This window comes from Geotrypetes seraphini, chromosome 11 (assembly GCF_902459505.1).
Source record: "Geotrypetes seraphini chromosome 11, aGeoSer1.1, whole genome shotgun sequence".
Classification (NCBI taxonomy): Eukaryota; Metazoa; Chordata; class Amphibia; order Gymnophiona; family Dermophiidae; genus Geotrypetes; species Geotrypetes seraphini.
This window is the reverse complement of record NC_047094.1, coordinates 99,092,163-99,109,937: the sequence shown is the minus strand read 5'-3', so window position 1 is coordinate 99,109,937 and position 17,775 is coordinate 99,092,163. Positions and strand designations below refer to the sequence as shown.

General features: G+C 42.9%; 2 protein-coding genes across 4 annotated transcripts in view; one reads left to right on the top strand and one right to left on the bottom strand.

The window, feature by feature from the left end:
- Positions 1–4,897, bottom strand: part of CTSZ (cathepsin Z) — a 30,387-nt gene extending 25,490 nt beyond the window's left edge. Inside the window, exon 1 of the mRNA XM_033962890.1 lies at positions 4,716–4,897. Within this exon, the coding sequence (XP_033818781.1) occupies positions 4,716–4,843 (128 nt within the window). The 5' untranslated portion in view covers positions 4,844–4,897. The remainder of the gene's footprint in view (positions 1–4,715) is intronic.
- Positions 4,791–17,775, top strand: part of TUBB1 (tubulin beta 1 class VI) — a 35,180-nt gene continuing 22,195 nt past the window's right edge. For 2 of the 3 annotated variants that reach the window (XM_033962888.1, XM_033962889.1), the window contains exon 1: positions 4,791–4,925. Coding sequence is in view for 1 of the 3 variants with exons in the window: in XM_033962887.1 (XP_033818778.1) it covers positions 16,297–16,353 (57 nt within the window). In the remaining 2 variants the exon portion in view is untranslated. Of the gene's footprint in view, positions 4,926–16,224; positions 16,354–17,775 lie in introns of those variants that run through there. The other variant, XM_033962887.1, reaches the window with a different exon arrangement.

Genomic DNA, 17,775 nt, shown 5'->3' with positions numbered 1-17,775 from the left:
GGGATGCAAAGGAGAAAAGAAAGAGAGCTGTAAGTGGGGGCAGAGGGGGAGGTTAAAAATACTATATTGGTGGGGATTGGCCTGTCCAGGTTAAATCTAGGCCCACCCAAATAGCAGTTGTGGCTATACCCCTGATCTGCCTGTCTACTTAAAAACTGTATCCTATTATCTTTTACTAATTTTTTTTATATAACTTTTATTTTGTAATGTATCAATCACTTATCTTAAATTTACTGTAGACCGTTGTAAGAATTACCTTTCCCAACATGACCATGTTTCAAATTTGTTCTTCAGGGTCGAGGCACCTCACATATACAGTACAGTATATATATATATATATTTTTTTTTTTAACTTTATTGATTTTCAAATATTGACAGTGCAATACACATGTAATTGAACATATAACAATCAAGAAAAGCACTTTGAACTTACAAATATTCAAAAGCAATCATTTCCCCCCCTTCATTAATCAAAAACATCAATGTATATAATCTTCCAATAACCTAGTTTTAATTAAAATAGTAGTGCATTCCCACCCTGGATGTGTAAGGAAATCAAACAAAAATTAAAGAGAAATGACCACTATATAGAAGCAATAAAAGATGCCAATGGGCCCCACACCAAATTAAATACATTACTTTGCCCCAAGAATTCAGCATTCATTTTTTCATATTTGTAGCTGGAGCACTAAGTCGATTATATATATACTAGTGTTTAAGCCCGTTACATTAACGGGTGCTAGAATATATGCCTGTCTGTCTTTATTTATGTCTCTCTCCCTGCTCCTGTCTCTTTCTTCCTTTCTTTCTTTCTGTCTCTCTCCCTCCTATTTTTTTCTCTCTCTCCCCGGCACCCTTTGTCTGTCTGTCTTTCTGTCTCTCTGGTTCCCTGTCTGTCTTTTTTTTCTGTCTGTCTCTCTCCCTGGCCTTCTTTTGTCTGTCTGTATTTCTTTCTGTCTCTCTCCCCCCCCCACTTTCCTTTGCAGAAGCAGCAGCGGTATTTCCCTTCCCCTCCAGGTCCCTGTGAAGTAGTAGCAGCATTTTCCCCCACCCCCCATTCCCTTCTCTCCCCACCCCCACTATCCTTTGCAGAAGCAGCAGTGATATTTCCCTTCCCCTCCAGATCCTGTGAAGAAGTAGCAGCATTTCCCCCCCCATTCCCTTCTCTCCACCCCCCACTTTCCTTTGCAGAAGCAGCAGTGTATTTCCCTTCCCCTCCAGGTCTCTGTGAAGTAGTAGCAGTATTTTCCCCCACCCCCCATTCCCTTCTCTCCCCCCCCCCACTTTCCTTTGCAGAAGCAGCAGCGTATTTCCCTTCCCCTCCAGGTCCCTGTGAAGTAGTAGCAGCATTTTCCCCCACCCACCCCATTCCCTTCTCTCCCCCCCCCACTTTCCTTTGCAGAAGCAGCAGTGATATTTCCCTTCCCCTCCAGGTCCCTGTGAAGTAGTAGCAGCATTTTTCCCCACCCCCCCATTCCCTTCTCCCCCCCCCCACTTTTCTTTGCAGAAGCAGCAGTGATATTTTCCTTCGCCTCCAGGTCCCTGCTGAAGCAATTCCCTTCTCTTACCTGAGCTGTCCTGTTCCGTTTCAGCCCCTCCCTGCGATCTAGCCTGCTCCATTCGGCCCCTCCCCCTTCCCTTCCCATGGGCTGGCCTGCTGCAGCCGAAGATTTTTGTTTTAAGTTTTCAAAAGTGCCGGCGGCGGCTCCTCTCAGCTGCTGATCCTCCTGTAAAGAGCAGCCTGCGATGGTGGCCGGCTTTAGCGAACCTCGTAGGCCGCTCTTCAGCCTCGGTAGCTCGTTCCCTCTGACGCACGGGATCGCGTCAGAGGGAACGTGCTACCGAGTTGGAGAGCGGCCTGCGAGGTTCGCTAAAGCCAGCCACCATCGCAGGCTGCTCTTTACAGGAGGATCAGCAGTGGCGGCGGCGGCGAGTGAGGGCCGAGGTGTGTTCCCTGCCGAGGACGCGGGCAGGGAGAGAGCTTGCCTGGCTTTCACGGTGAGTGAGGGCGGGAGGAGGGGAGTGGCCAGAATGTTCCCTGCCGCTGGGTTGGCTGCCACGGATCACACACCACAGCGGCAGGCAACACGAAATTCTAAGTGCGCATGTGCGCTTAGTCTTTTATTATATAGGATATATATATATATTCAGATACATATACACACACATACATACATACATACATAGTTTCAGCATAATTATTCAATGGCCTTTCACTAATGCTATTCTCTGGAGAAAGGCCGTTGCATAATTATGCTGAAACTCTGAAGAGAAATTAATATGGATATATTGAGGTGTCTGAACTCTGAAGAACAGATTTGAAACATGGTCATGTCGGGAGAGGTAGTCCTTACAATGGTCTAATTAAGATAAATGATTATGATACATTACAAAATAAGTTATATGAAGAAAAATCTAGAGGGAAAAGAACAATTTAATAAAAGATAATGGGAGAATATAATTCAATAAAAGACAGAAAAAATTAGACCTATGAAGAATTAGGCTATATGATTGAGCATTGGAGTTTATAAACTTGTGGTAGCCATCTGAGAATCCACAATAGAAGTTTTTGACTAGCATCAGTGGTTACTTAAAAACTGTAGGCATGATTTAATCCTAGTGTAAGTGACAGAAATCATGTCTACTTCTCTTTATAAAATTATATTATAACTAGTCTTTAAGCCCGTTACATTAACGGGTGCTAGAATATATGTCTGTCTGTCTTTCTTTCTTTCTGTCTCTCTCTCTCTCCCGATGTCTCTCTCTCCATGACTCCCTTTTTCTGTCTGTCTTTCTGTCCCTCTCCCTGCCCCTGTGTCTTTCTTCCTTTCTGTCTCCCTCCCTCCTGCTGTCTGTCTGTCATTCTTTCCCTCCATTTCCCTGTGCAGTAGTATTTCCACCCCAGTTCCCTGCAACAGCATTTCCCCCCCCCCCCCCCCACTTCCCTGTGCAGCAGCAGTGGTATTTGTCTTCCCCTCCAGGTCCCTGTGCAGCAGTTGCAGCATTTCCCCCACCCCTTCCCTTCTCTTATCGCAATCTTGCCTACTCCGTTCTGCCCCTTCCCCGCATTCTGGCCTGCTGCGATCTGGCTGCTCCGTTCGGCTCCTCGCGGCTGGAGTCCTCTTCTTTGTCGGCCCCCCCTTCCCTTCGCTTCCCGTGGTCTTGAGCTTCGGTCTGGTCTGGCCTGCTCGCCTTGCCGTATTTTTTTTTTTTTGGTGGCTCCTCTCATGATCCCCAACTGCGTTGGAAGTCCGACGCAGGTGGGGATCGTGAGAGGAGCCACCACTGTGTCTTTCAACTAAAAAATGCAATACGGCAGGGAGCAGGCCAGACCGAAAAACAGAACCGTAAGCCGCGCATGCGCACTTCCTATGGGTCGCTACAGCTCACGGAAAAGCGGCGCACACATAGGAAGTGCGCATGCGCGGCTTACCGTTTTATTATATTAGATAGGTACCTGGAAACTAAAATTATCCTCTTAATCCTGACTGGCAACACTGTGGAAAGCAGAAGTTCTCAAGGTCAGGATGCAGCATCTGTTCAGGGAACTCCCAAAAGAAAATATATAAATATATATCCCCTTTTCACTCCAGGAGTAGAAGATCCAAGTGTGGAACTCAATCTTTCAGAATGACTGGGGATGCCAAACAAAGGGGTCATTTTATCAAGCTGCGGTAGGGATATAAAGCGCGTAATACCGCACGTTAAACCGCCTGCCGCGCTCGCCGCTAATGCCTGCACTGAGCAGGCGTTAGTTTTTTAGCCTGCTGCGGGGGTTAGCGCGTGATGAAATGCCCGACGCGCTAACCCCGCTAGCATGGCTTGATAAAAGGATCCCCAAAATGTAAAGTACTGGATACCTTTTCTTACTTATAATTTTAATGTACATTTTCTGTAAACCGCTTAGAACCTAACGGATTAGCAGTATATAAGAAATAAATTACATTACATTACATTGAATGAGTTTCAATATTGGGGGTGCTGACTCTCCTCCTTATGGCTGCAGGCATGGAAGTCAACCTTTCAGAATGAGCGGGGATGCTAAGCACAATACATATCTGGGGGGGGTTTCCCATACACTAAGGGCTCCTTTTACAAAGCCACGCTAGCGGGTTTAATGCGCGCGACTTTTCATCATGTGCTAACCCCTGCGCCGGCTGAAAAACTACCACCTGCTCAAGAGGAGGGGCCGGCGGTTTAGCGTGCGTTAAACCGCAAGCGCCCTTTGTAAAAGGAGCCCTAAGGGTGCTTTTACTTAAGAGAAAGCTCTTGCAGCACAAATTAAGCCACGTCAGGCTCACGTGGGAAACAGTGACATAGCACAAGAATTGCATTTCTTAATAAAATATATACAAAGGAAAAAAAAAAAAAAAAACAGCACATGTCACCAGACACAGGTCTCAATCGGAAGACTACACGGGGTCTAAACTGGCTTCCCAAGCTGAAAATCGGGCATTTTGCTGTCTCTTCTCAGGCCAAGTTGGGGAGTTTCTGTTCCCCTCCCAGGAAGTCTCTACTTTTCAGCTCTCCGGGAAAGGGGGCTCTCCTCCCGGCCTTAGCATCTAGAACAGCAACCCCCCCCCCCTCCCAGGGAGCCCGCAAACTCCGATCCTGCCTCACACCCGCAGCGCGAGCACTTTCCCGCCTCGCCCTCCGTCCCCGGGCGCCGCGAGCGTGCCGGATGGTGGGGTTTCCTGGGAGGTGAACGCGGGTACCTGACTCCGGGCGACTTCTTCGCGGCCGCTTTATAACAGTGCTGCCCCTCCCTGAAGTAGAGAGCGGCGGAAGCCCCGGCGACGAGGGAGACGAGCAACAGCGCCAGACCCGCGCCTCGCCGCGCCATGGCCGCCGAATGCGCCTCATGTGATTGAAGGGTGGTTCAGACCCTGCTGAGCTGACTCACCACCGCCTGCCGCACCTTAAAGGTACAACACCCGGTAGCTGCTTGAGCCAACGCATCAAAATGATGAGGGGAGGGGGCACAATGCAAGCCACTCCTTCCTTGCTCGATATTGGGGGGGGGGGTTGCGCTTGTCTTTCTCCTGGAGTTAGGTAATGTTTGGAGTTTCCTTTATTTTCCTCTTTTAAGCCCAAAAGCAATTGAGATAGGGTTACCATATGGTTCCAGAAAAACGAGGTCAGATGGAGACATCCTGGTTTTACTTCCATTGCTTTCAATGGAAATAAAACCCAGGTGCTTCTGTCTGTCCCAGTGGCGTGGTAGGGGCTGAGAGACGGCTCTCCCCCCCCCCCTTCCCCGCTGCTGCGCGCCCACCCCCTTCCTTTTCCCCATACTTTTATAACTTCTCCGGCGTGAGCGCAGGTCCCGGAAATGACGTCGGAGAGAGCGCTGATGCTGATGCGGGCAGCAACCTCGGAGAGGAGGAGGGGTGCCGCGCCCTTGGGTGGACCGCCCCCATCCCCCCCACCCCTCTTTAATACACCACTGATCTGTCCTCCTTACTTGCATTGCTTTCAGTGGAACCTGTTCTGTGACTGAACAGTTCAGGGAGAATAGAAGTTGCTTACCTGCGGTAATAGGAAGTTGAAGTCGGAGGGTTCCAGAAATTTCTGTGCTTGTTACTACCAGTCCTTGTCCTTGGAGAATTGACCATTCAGTGCACCCCTGTACCACCCTGTAAGAGACTTGGCTGAGAGGCTTCGAGGTAAAATTACATTATTCGCCGATGACGCCAAACTATGCAACATGGTAGGCAACCGCACAACAGATGAAAGCACAGTGCCCGACAAAAGCTCAATGCCCGACAGTATGACGCAGGACCTACTCCTGCTGGAGCATTGGTCAAGGACTTGGCAACTAAGTTTCAATGCCAAAAAATGCAAGGTCATGCACCTTGGCGGCAAAAACCCATGCAGGACTTACACCCTAAATGGTGAGATCCTAGCAAGGACTATAGCAGAACGTTACTTGGGGGTGATTATTAGCGAAGACATGAAGACCGCCAAATCAAGTGAAGAAAGCTTCATCCAGGGCTAGACAAATCATGGGCTGTATTCGTAGAAGTTTCATCAGCCGTAAGCCCGAGGTCATAATGCCGTTGTACAGATCCATGGTGAGACCCCATCTGGAATACTGTGTACAATTCTGGAGGCCGCATTATCAAAAAGATGTGCGGAGAGTTGAGTCGGTTCAGCGAATGGCCACCAGGATGGTCTCAGGACTCAAGGATCTCCCGTGTGAGGAACGACTGGGTAAGTTGCAGCTGTACTCACTCGAGGAACGCAGAGAGAGGGGAGACGATCGAGACGTTCAAATATGTCACGGGCCGTATCGAGGTGGAAGAGGATCTCTTTTTCCTTAAAGGACCTACAGCAACAAGAGGGCATCCGTTGAAAATCAGGGGTGGGAAATTTCATGGCGACACCAGAAAATATTTATTCACCGAAAGGGTGGTTGACCGCTGGAATAATCTTCCACAACAGGTAATTGAGGCCAGCAGCGTGCCAGATTTTAAGAAAAGATGGGATTGGCATGTGGGATCTCTTCATGGAGGTAGTTAGGGGGTGGGCCATTAGTGTGGGCAGACTAGATGGGCCGTGGCCCTTTTCTGCCGTCATTTTCTATGTTTCTATGTTTCACTGCACCCAGTGCGGACCACACCCATCGCCCCGCCTTTGGTATGCCATTAGGTTTCTGGTGTAATTAGAATGGGTCTCCACTGGATTACATGCAATAGATGTTATGTAATGTGCAATCTTACATTCCACCAAATCCTCATTAATTAGAGACACAGACAACATATTGTCCATTGTATATTCCTGGATAATGTAATCTGACCTTGAACTGAATAGGAAAAGGCGGAATAGAAAACCTGATTAATATAACAACATTACATAGAATTTTGTATAGGGTTAAATACTATATGTTACGCCTTCCTCAGAGGGCGTTTATGTGGCGCCACTCTGCTCGTACTCACTGTCTTTTGGCAAGTCGTTTAAGGACACTCACATTGTTTTTAGTCTACATTTGTTTTCTGAGACCATAGCTTCCAACTGGATCCCTGAGGAAGGCGTGTTCGCCGAAAAACGGACCGTGTAGGGCAGGGGTGCCCAAAAGGTCGATCATGATCGACCGGTAGATCGAGAAGGCAATGCGAGTCGATCACGTTGCCTTCGTGTTCTATTTACTTCCTGACTCAGAAGTGCTGAGACGACCAACTTTCCCCACCCGACATCAATTCTGACGTCGGAGAGTAAGTTTCGGGCCAGCCAATCGCTGCCTGGCTGGCCCGGAACTTACTCTCTGACTTCAGAAATGACGTCGGGGAGAGGAAATCTGGTTGGCCCGACGCTTCTGTGTGGGGAAGCAGGGAGAGCTTGGGGCGGCGGTGGTTTGGAGGCCTGTCCTCAATGGCGGCGGCAGTGGCTTGGGAGCAGGCAGGGAGACAGAAAGAAGGGGGAGCAGGGAGACAGTGAGTTGGATAACCTGGACATACTGAACTACCTGGTGGAGGACTACCTTGTGTATGTTGGACACTACAGCCATTTTAACACATATTTTCTCACAGTCTAAAGCAGCCTTTCTTTACAAGCTAACCAGATGGAACAGCTTGTACTTTGCTAATCTATGAACGCATGTATCCTTTTGAAATGCTACTCCTGCTGACCTAGTTCTTGTCTTCCTAAGGAGGATACTTCTCCAAGGTTCGGTGGCCATTGTTCATTTGTACTGAACTGTTATCAGTGCCGTATGACATATGCAAGGCACCCTGAGAAGCCATAAAACACCCATAACAAGTAACAACCCCTGAAGGATGAAGGGGGAGTAGGGATGTGGGGACCTGGTGCCTGTCTCTGAAGCAAGCCATGGGATCCAGGCATGGCCAGGATGCTGGAATGTCACCCTTGCATCTTTGTTTCAGTTTTCTGCATAAGACTGTCTACAAGGACACCATCCTGAAGACATACAGTGTTGTAGAACAAACAGATCAGCCTCAGCAAGGTGATAAGGAAGAAGTTCATGAAATGCCCTCTGTTTCTGGACTGCCCGGGCCCCTCTCGTGGGAGGGAGTGAGAGAGGCGTGGACTGAGAGTAGGAGTTAGGTATACATTATTTTATGTACCAATAGGGGATTACATAACCAGAATTCGGGGATGGACTTTTTGGAACAAAGGAAGAATTGCTCTGTATAAAAAACACATGCTTTTAGGTAAAGCCAGAGAGAGAGATTCACTTACTTATGCTACGGGGATCTGCTAGCCCCCTGCTAAGAATATGGGTGCAAGTTCTTCTCTCCATTGCATATTCTGAACTGACAATACATTTTTCTGATATGTCTCTGCTGCTGTAATACTGTAAGTTTTTATATTAACAATAAACGAATATTGTCTGTTTTGGAAGATACAATGCCGTCTCGTAGTTATTCCAATGAGGTAAACAAAGCAGCCTTTACTTCAACAGAAAGAAAGAAGGGAAAAAGAAAGAAAGGGGGCATGGAGAGAGAAAGACAGACAGAAAGAAAGAGGGGCAGTGAGACAGAAAGAAAGAAAGGGGAGGGGGCAAGGAGAGAGGAAGAAAAAGTTGGCGGAGGGAATGAGGTCTGGAAGCATACAGCAGGCTGAAAGAAGGGAAGAAATATTGGATGCACAGTTAGAAGAATAAAGTGCAACCAGAGACTCATGAAATCACCAGACAACAAAGGTAGGAAAAATGATTTTATTTTCAATTTAGTGATCAAAATGTGTCCGTTTTGAGAATTTATATCTGCTGTCTATATTTTGCACTATGGCCCCCTTTTACTAAACCGCAATAGCAGGTTTTTGGTTGTTTTTTTTAATTCTTTATTCATTTTTATAACTTACATCAAGTGCATCAAAAAGTAACACCATTTTGACTTAAATACATCACTTGAAATTCTACAGTTCTTCATATTAAATAGAATTATCCTTTCCCTCCCATCACTTCAATATCTCATAACGCATATACCATATAATAAAGTCCCCCCTCCCCCCACCCCATTCTTACATTTGTACAAATCAGGGAAAATAATACCTATTCACATCTTGAAATTTATTAAAATTCCCTTTCTGAATAGATAATGTTCTTTCCATTTTATACATATGACACAATAGTGGTTTTTAGCGCAGGGAGCCTATGAGCATTGAGAGCAGCGCAGGGCATTCAGCGTAGCTCCCTGCGTTAAAAAACGCTATCGCGGTTTAGTAAAATGGGAGGGGGGTAGATTTGTCTATTTTTGTATAGTTGTTCCTGAGGTGACATTGCATAAAGTCATCTGCCTTGACCTCTTTGAAAACCCACGGAATATAAATGATAATTAACATTTTCTCTGCATATAGTGTGCTTTATGGTTTGTTTGTTTTTTTATTTTATTGTTGGTAGATCAATTTGAATTGGTCATTTTAAAAGTAGCTCGCAAGCCAAAAAGTGTGGGCACCCCTGGTGTAGGGTCTGGTAGGACTACACATGTGAACTATTATTTTTGTATTTCTGGGTTTGGTTGTTGGTTTTTTTTTTGGAAGAAGAGATAAATAAATCATCTTTTTAGAACATCATTATCCACAGTCATTTGGATTGTTTTCACTGTGGACTGTTGGGTCTTCCATTTTTGTTGCTTACAGGTTAAACATTCATAATTTCAGTACAAGTTTACAATACAAGTTTTTATCCTAACTTGATAAATACTAGGATCTAATATTAATATATATATTATATACAATTTACCGGTTACAATTTGCCATAGTTATCCTTACAGTGCAAGGTCTTCAGTACAGGTTTTCCTTACGTGACACATACTGATTCTGGTACCTTTATACAGTTGCTAGTCAAAGGCCAAAAATTGTGGCTCCATATGAATTCTGTTATTAGTGCATTTAATGATTGATGTGTGTAAACTTCTTCAGAGCCTGGTAATGGGGAGAGATGATCTATAAATATGGCAAATAAGTAGCCTGTTTCCATTTATTCTTTGATATGCTACAAATTATGACAAACTAACGTTGGGTTTTACTAAACAGCCTGCGCTAAGACCAAAGAGATTTACTTGAGACAATGTAAGGGTTAAGTGATTTGCCCAACATAACATATGGTGAGCCCTCCAAAAACCTACTGTATCTACATAAAGATAACACCTACAGGCATACAGGTTATTGTTGTGGTGTACAGGAGAGTACAGTAAGTTTTGGGTGGGTTCTGAAGGGCTTACCATACAATATAAGCAGTAGGGTGGTCCACGGTAGTATGCAAAAAAATTAAGCTTGTCAAATCTTGTCTCCATAAAGTTTGTTTTTGTCCACTTGATATGTCTTACTCATGTGTCAAATTTCAGCTTGATTAGACAATATTTAGAGGTCACCCCAGCATGCACTGTTTGCTTGTGTGTTGTGTATGTAGGTGATTGCGTATAATTAGTTTGTATGGTGTCATTTAGTTTGCAATCTGCACCCAAAAACTGGCTCCTTGGGAAGTCAGTCTCAGCTGTCAACTGCTAGATTGCCACATGGACTGGTTGTTCTTCAACTGGTCAATTTTCATCACTATGATGAAGGAAAACCTTCACCAGAAACCTATAAGTTGGCGTGTGATAAGAGATGGCGGTATGGGATTGAGCCAGGATACCGATACAATGCAAAGGCTCTTGCATTAGGAAATTCAATCCAATCCAATCCTTAACTTTCTATAGCGATTCATCCCTTGCAAAAGGGCTCGACTCGGTTAACAAAACTTCTTGAGTACAATAGAAAATAAGATCATTTCTATCCTACAATCACCTTAAATCAGACGAAGTAATCAGAGATTTTTGAAAAAAATATGTTTATTAACATTTTTCGAAAAGTTGTTAGGATAGTATCCTAATCTCTGAAGGAAGCTCATTCCAAATTTTTGCAGATAAGAAGGTTTAAGAGATATTTGGAGCATTGAGATTAAGCATGAAATTACTGCATCTCAATGGCCACAAATTTGGTCTTGGAGGATGAAATGTACGGTGTCAGCATCTATGAGACAAACTTGGTTTTTTCTGTTACATAGAGCATTGTGGACCCCTGTTAGATTACAAAAATTAGATAGTTCTTTGTCTAATAGATGTTGGCATTGTCATCTGGAAGCAGGAACTTTAGATCATTTACTGTTTCATTGCCCATTTATTATGAATTTTTGGAAATCAATTTGGGACCAAATTAATAATTTATTAGATAACCCAGTGGTATTATCCTATGATACTCTGATATTTGGTATGGAAATGGGAGCAAAGAGTCAGATTTCTGCGAATAATAATAAATTACTACTTATAATGACCAGTGTTGCCATTCAGCAAATTACATATAATTGGAAGGATTGGTGGAGATTAAATTATAACTTCTGGTGGAATTCTTTATGCCATATTTATAAAATGGAAAGGTTTATTGCATTGCAACGGGGATACTTTAAGAAGTTTCAGGATGTGTGGAAACCATTAACAAAGTATTGTAAAGATTAATTTAAAATTGTTTCCCTTATACTTATCGATTTAAGGGGTAGGGAGGGGGGAATTTTATTATTACATGTTTTATATGATAATGGAATATAAGGGTGGGTGGGGTGGGAAAAGGGAAGGGATATGTTTTTATGTAATATATCAATGATTATTTGTAAGTGATGTAATTAATGTTAATCTGCATGAATATATTTAACACTTAATGTAATTTTGAAAATGAATAAAGAATATAAAAAAAAAAAAAGAAGGCAAAAGATATGCAAAAATTGGATATAATTTTGATTCTTTTAACTGATGGATAACCAAGTTTGTATTTCTGAGTATTTCTTAAGTGAAAAGGTAGACAAGAATTGAAAGAGACTGGAATTAAAGGGGAAAAAAATCCATATAAAACTACACAAATAAAACTGTTGCGATCAAGGTGCTCACAGCCTTTTCCAGACACCTATGGTTTCTGTCCAAACAGCACTTGCCTTTTTTGATGACAGAATCACAACAGAAACAAAGCTACGAATGGGGCAAAACTTCCAGCATCCACCGTTGCTAGACATTCCACGATGTCTCATGCGTACGTATGAAATGGAACCTGTAAGCTTTGAAAGTCTTGTAACACAGAGAACACAGTCATTTTTTTTGATCTCTTGATTGAAGGAGATCAACAAAAGCAAGAATATTCCTGAAGAAACATCCCACAGAATGGACTGACGATTCAGTTTTCAAGGAACTGTGGAATCGGGCACCAAACTGACTGTTGTTAATGATTGCCGGGTTTTAGAAATCCATCCAGACACCAGACAGTCCTCTAAAAAGAGGACATGTCTGGGTTTACCCAGACATTTAGTAACCCTACAGTACATCCCTATAGCTGAAGAGGGAATGAGCCTCACAGTAACAGATTATACATTTAGAGGGGAATTCTATTTACATTGCTCAAAAATCAGCATTGGAAAAAAAATCAGTGCTAAACATTATAATAAAGGGTACACTGAGAGGAGCATACGATATAGAACAGCGCAAAGAGCTGATTCCCATGCCTAAAGTTGAGGGCCAGAATTTACACCAGCAGAAAAGGTGCATGCCTCTAAAAAGAATGACCTCCAAGTTTACACATTCTTTTTGTAAGCACGCACCTTTTCTTTTCTTTTTTTAAATTCTTTATTGATTTTCCTCTTACACTCTCTAGCAGTGTATATTATACTCTGATTGAGTATTAATGATTATAGTCTTATGCTTACTTGTTCAGAGATTGATTTCGTTATGTTGGACTATATTGTTTGTTACTTCTTTTGTTTAGTGTATCTTGATACATGTCCTCTGTTTTCTTTGTAATTACACTGCCTTTGTACTACAAAAACTTCAATAAAAAAATTGAACTTAAATTCTTTATTGATTTTCCAAACATCAACAGTGCAAAACACAAATATGTATACATATAATAAATCAATAAAAGCATCTTACAAACATACATGAGCAACCATTTTATCCCACCCACCCACCCAATGATTAATCAATAAAAACACAAAAACGTGGATTCTTTCAATAACCTTTCCCTATTTAAAATAGTAATGTAATCCCACCCTCCTCCCACCCACCCTAGATGTATATACTCAAAGGGCTAAAATTAAGATAGAAATAGCCCCCCCCCCCCACCCTTCCCTGGATGTGTGTGGAAATAAACAAAAATTAAATTATAGACAAAGGACAACTATAGTAAAGTAATAAAAGATGTCAACAGGCCCCAAATCAGTTTAAATAAATTACTATGCCCCAACATATCAGCATTCATTTTTTCATACCTATAGCTGGAGCATAAATTCACCCACCAAAAAGGAAAATTGAGGCAATCATAATTTTTCCAATTACGAGTTAATTAGGAAAAGCTGGCATTTATAGCGGTCCATGGGGGGCTTAATATGCAATAATGTTCCACATACGACTACCTCATATGTCAATGGAATTGATGATTCCAGTATGTTATTAATCTTTCCCCATATTGACTTCCAAAAGTTGAATATCAAAGGACAATAGAACAACAGATGATCCAGTGTCCCAATGTCTAGATCAATGGTTCCCAACCCTGTCCTGGAGGAACACCAGGCCAATCGGGTTTTCAGGCTAGCCCTAATGAATATGCATGAAGCAAATTTGCATGCCTATCACTTCCATCATATGCAAATCTCTCTCATGCATATTCATTAGGGCTAGCCTGAAAACCCGATTGGCCTGGTGTTCCTCCAGGACAGGGTTGGGAATCACTGGTCTAGATGACAGTGCCAGCATCTATTAGATTTAGAACTGTCTAACTTTTGTAACCTAACCGGGGTCCAAAAAGATCTATGTAACAATAAAAACCATGTTTGTCTTATAGATGCTGACGCTGTACATCTCATCCTCCAAGTCCAAATTTGTGGCCATCAAGATGCAGAAATATACTGCTTTATCTCAATGCTCCAAATGTCTCTAAGACTAGATTTTGTTTTTTTATTCAAGAATTCAGATATTAATTTATACCACCGGGCGGCCTGATGCCTAGGAAATCTGTCTGGAAGCAAAGGACCCGCAAGCTATAATGATTTTTTACCCCTCTCTTGAAACACGCACACTGGTTGCCCATATCTCACCGCATCTCCTTTAAAATCTTACTTCTTGTCTTGAAAGCAAAACAAGAAAACACACCAGTTTTCATTGACAAACTATTGATCCCCCTAACAACCTCGCGACCACTACGATCTTCCCAGCAATCTCTCTATTAAATTTCGTTTCTTCGCCATATTTTTTATGACACAACATGCAAGACTATTTTTTCTGTGGTAGCCTCGACACTGTGGAATGCGCTTCCATGCCACATCAGGAATGATAAATAAATGAGCTATTAAATGCCCAATCAAGTACCTCACATAACAACCCTCTAGTCTATATATACCTGAAGAAGGTTGAAGCAAATGGGAGAAATAAACAATAAAATATGTAGCAATGTAAACTACTTAATTTAAATAGTGTTGTGTATCCCTCGGTGTGATTGTTAAGCTATACCAGTGGTTCCCAAACCTGTCCTGGGGGACCCCCAGCCAGTCAGGTTTTCAAGATATCCCTAATGAATATGCATGAGAGAGATTTGCATATAATGGAAGTGACAGGTATGCAAATCTCTCATGCATATTCATTAGGGATATCTTGAAAACCTGACTGCCTGGGGGTCTCCCAGGACAGGTTTGGGAACCACTGAGCTATACAGACAACTGTCCAAGGCTGAAGTCCAGGCTTGAATCAATCGGCAGGCTATTTTCCAAGCCACACCCACACTATCATAGGTATGCACATGTGTGTAGTGCAATTAACACAGTGATTTCAAGTGAATAATTTAAATCTCCAATAAGCTCAAACCTATTTGCTCAAAAACGGAATCAAGTCAAATCAAAAAAATAGTACTTAGCTCAAAATGTGCCCCCATAGTTCATCTCAGAATTTTTTCAATGTTTGATCTTTTGTTGAGGAGACGCTCAGGTAAATCCCAACTGTGGAAAAAATATTTTCAGGCTCTACTAAGCCTAGTTTCGGGTGAATGCGCCTTCCTCAGGAGCCTTCCACCTGTCGCCAAAACCGACTTCGGGCTAAGACACTGAGACCGTGAATGAAACATCAGGAATGAAACATCCTTATCGATATATAAAACAAATCTAAAGACTTTTCTGTTTAAGGATGCCTTCACCTCTTAAGAAGTTCCCTCTGACAGACAGTGCATTACATTATTCTTACCCCTTCCCAGTGTATCAGGCCTATGTTTTACAATTTTTTAATTTTTTTTTTTAATATTGTAATACGATAAAGAAGGGGATCACGAACAGATCAGAGAGGGTTATCATGCCGCTGTACCAGGCTATGGTGAGCCCTTACCTGGAATACTGCATCCAGCACTGGTCGCCAAACATGAAGAAGGACACAGTACTACTCAAAAGGGTCCAGAGAAGAGCGACTAAGATGGTTAAGGGGCTGGAGGAGTTACTGTACAGCGAAAGATTTAGAGAAACTGGGCCTCTTCTCCCTCGAACAGAGGAGATTGAGAGGGGACATGATCGAAACATTCAAGGTACTGAAAGGAATAGACTTAGTAGATAAAAAGGTTATTCACCCTCTCCAAGGTAGAGAGAACGAGAGGGCACTCTCTAAAGTTGAAAGGGGATAGATTCCGTACGAACGTAAGGAAGTTCTTCGCCCAGAGAGTGTTAGAAAACTGGAACGCTCTTCCGGAGTCTGTCATAGGGGAAAACACCCTCCAGGGATTCAAGACAAAGTTAGACAAGTTCCTGCTGAACCAGAGCGTACGCAGGTAGGGCTAGTCTGAGTTAGGGCGCTGGTCTTTGACCAGAGGGCCGTCACGTCAGCAGACTGCTAGGCATGATGGACCATAGGTCTGACCCAGCAGTGGCAATTATGTTCTTATTTTTTCCCTATCCCTCCTATATGTCTCTTGTCTTTTGCTTTTATAACTGAATCTTTCAGTATGATGTATTGGGGGGGAGGGGCAGTTTCCCTTTGGTTTTAAGCCTGTATTTTTATTTTAACCGCCTAGACGTAATGATAAGCAGGATATCAAATATTCAATAAACTGGAAACTTTTTTGCTCTTCAGACACGCACTCTTGGCACATGCACACACCCTTACTTTTCATACACACACAGGGTCATTTGCAACTCCGTATGTTGTTTTTTTCTGGGCTGGAAGCTCCAGGCTGATAACCCTGTGGGTGTGGCATCAGTTGCAGTATAACAGCTGCCCCTGCAAAGTTGTCACTGTTTGTGTGCTATTTGGAAATCGGGGAGAGGAACTGCTTGGCATTACAAAAATGCGTGAAATTGTCCATCTTCAGATTGGCCAATGTGGTAACCAAATTGGAGCCAAGGTGAGCAGTGATTCCAAACTTGCAATGACTGCTAATGATGTGGGTGTGTCAACACCTTTGACTTAGAGGGAGATGCTTCTTGCTTGGTAGACTCGCATGAACTAAAACAAATGGATAATCTTTTAATTAAATATATGAAGAAAGTGATAGCTGCACTTCAACTTATGTGAAAATTAATATTGAGGTAGTGATGTAAACATGATTCTGTTGGGCAGATGTTTGAAATGGTTTTTCCCATATTGTGTTTATGGGGGAAAATGCTTAATGGATCCGGTCCTTTCTCTTCGCAAATATGTTCTCAGCAGAAGGGGAAACTCCTTGGAGGAAGCTGTCTATTTTAACTGCACTGAAATTTGTTAGAGGTTCTTCACCGTTCTCTTCGGAATGACAAAGGCCTTTTGGATAAAACTGAACAACAGATAGCATTTAAATGGAAAATGTGATCTGACTCAGCATTGCATGTAGAGGCATTTAAAATTAAAGGGGCTGGTGATGTACAGCTGAGGGTGTGACAGTTTTGGGTACACAGAACATCTCTTGTGCACTGCTGAGATAAGAACACACATGCCTGCAAGTCAAGATAGTGAGTCAGGGGTTTTAATTCTTTGCATGTCCTGTTCCTATAAGTAACAATCAAATAATGTGGTTCAATATATTTTAGGCTTTAAAATGTGAACCACCTTGAGTTTTGTGTGTGTGGGGGGGGGGAGGGCTTGTTTTTGGTTTTTAGACACAGAAAACATTTTGAACGTGGCACAAGTTGTGCAAGTTACGTGGCTCAAGAATGCAGTCTGTGGAAAATATTTATTTTTGTTTTACTGCTGGGATTTATTAGATTCATACAGAAACAGAACAACAAATTCTAATGATATCAATAGATATGTTTAGAAGAGGTTTGACAGCAATGTTTATTACATATCTGAATATGTATACCCTAGAGGAAAGGAGGAATAGGGGAGATATGATTCAGACGTTCAAATACTTAAAAGGTACTAACGTAGAACAGAATCTATTCCGGAGAAAGGAAAATGGTAAAACCAGAAGGCATAATTTGAGGTTGAGGGGTGGTAGACTCAAGAGTAATGTTAGGAAATTCTTTTTTATGGAGAGGGTGGTTGATGCGGTCCAGAGGAGGGCGACGAAAATGATAGGAGGCTTGTACCAGAAGACGTATGAGGAGAGACTGGAAGCCCTGAATATGTATACCCTAGAGGAAAGGAGAGACAGGGGAGATATGATTCAGACGTTCAAATACTTGAAGGGTATGAACGTAGAACAAAATCTTTTCCAGAGAAAGGAAAATGGTAAAACCAGAGGACATAATTTGAGGTTGAGGGGTGGTAGATTCAGGGGCAATGTTAGGAAATTCTACTTTACGGAGAGGGTAGTGGATGCCTGGAATGCGCTCCCGAGAGAGGTGGT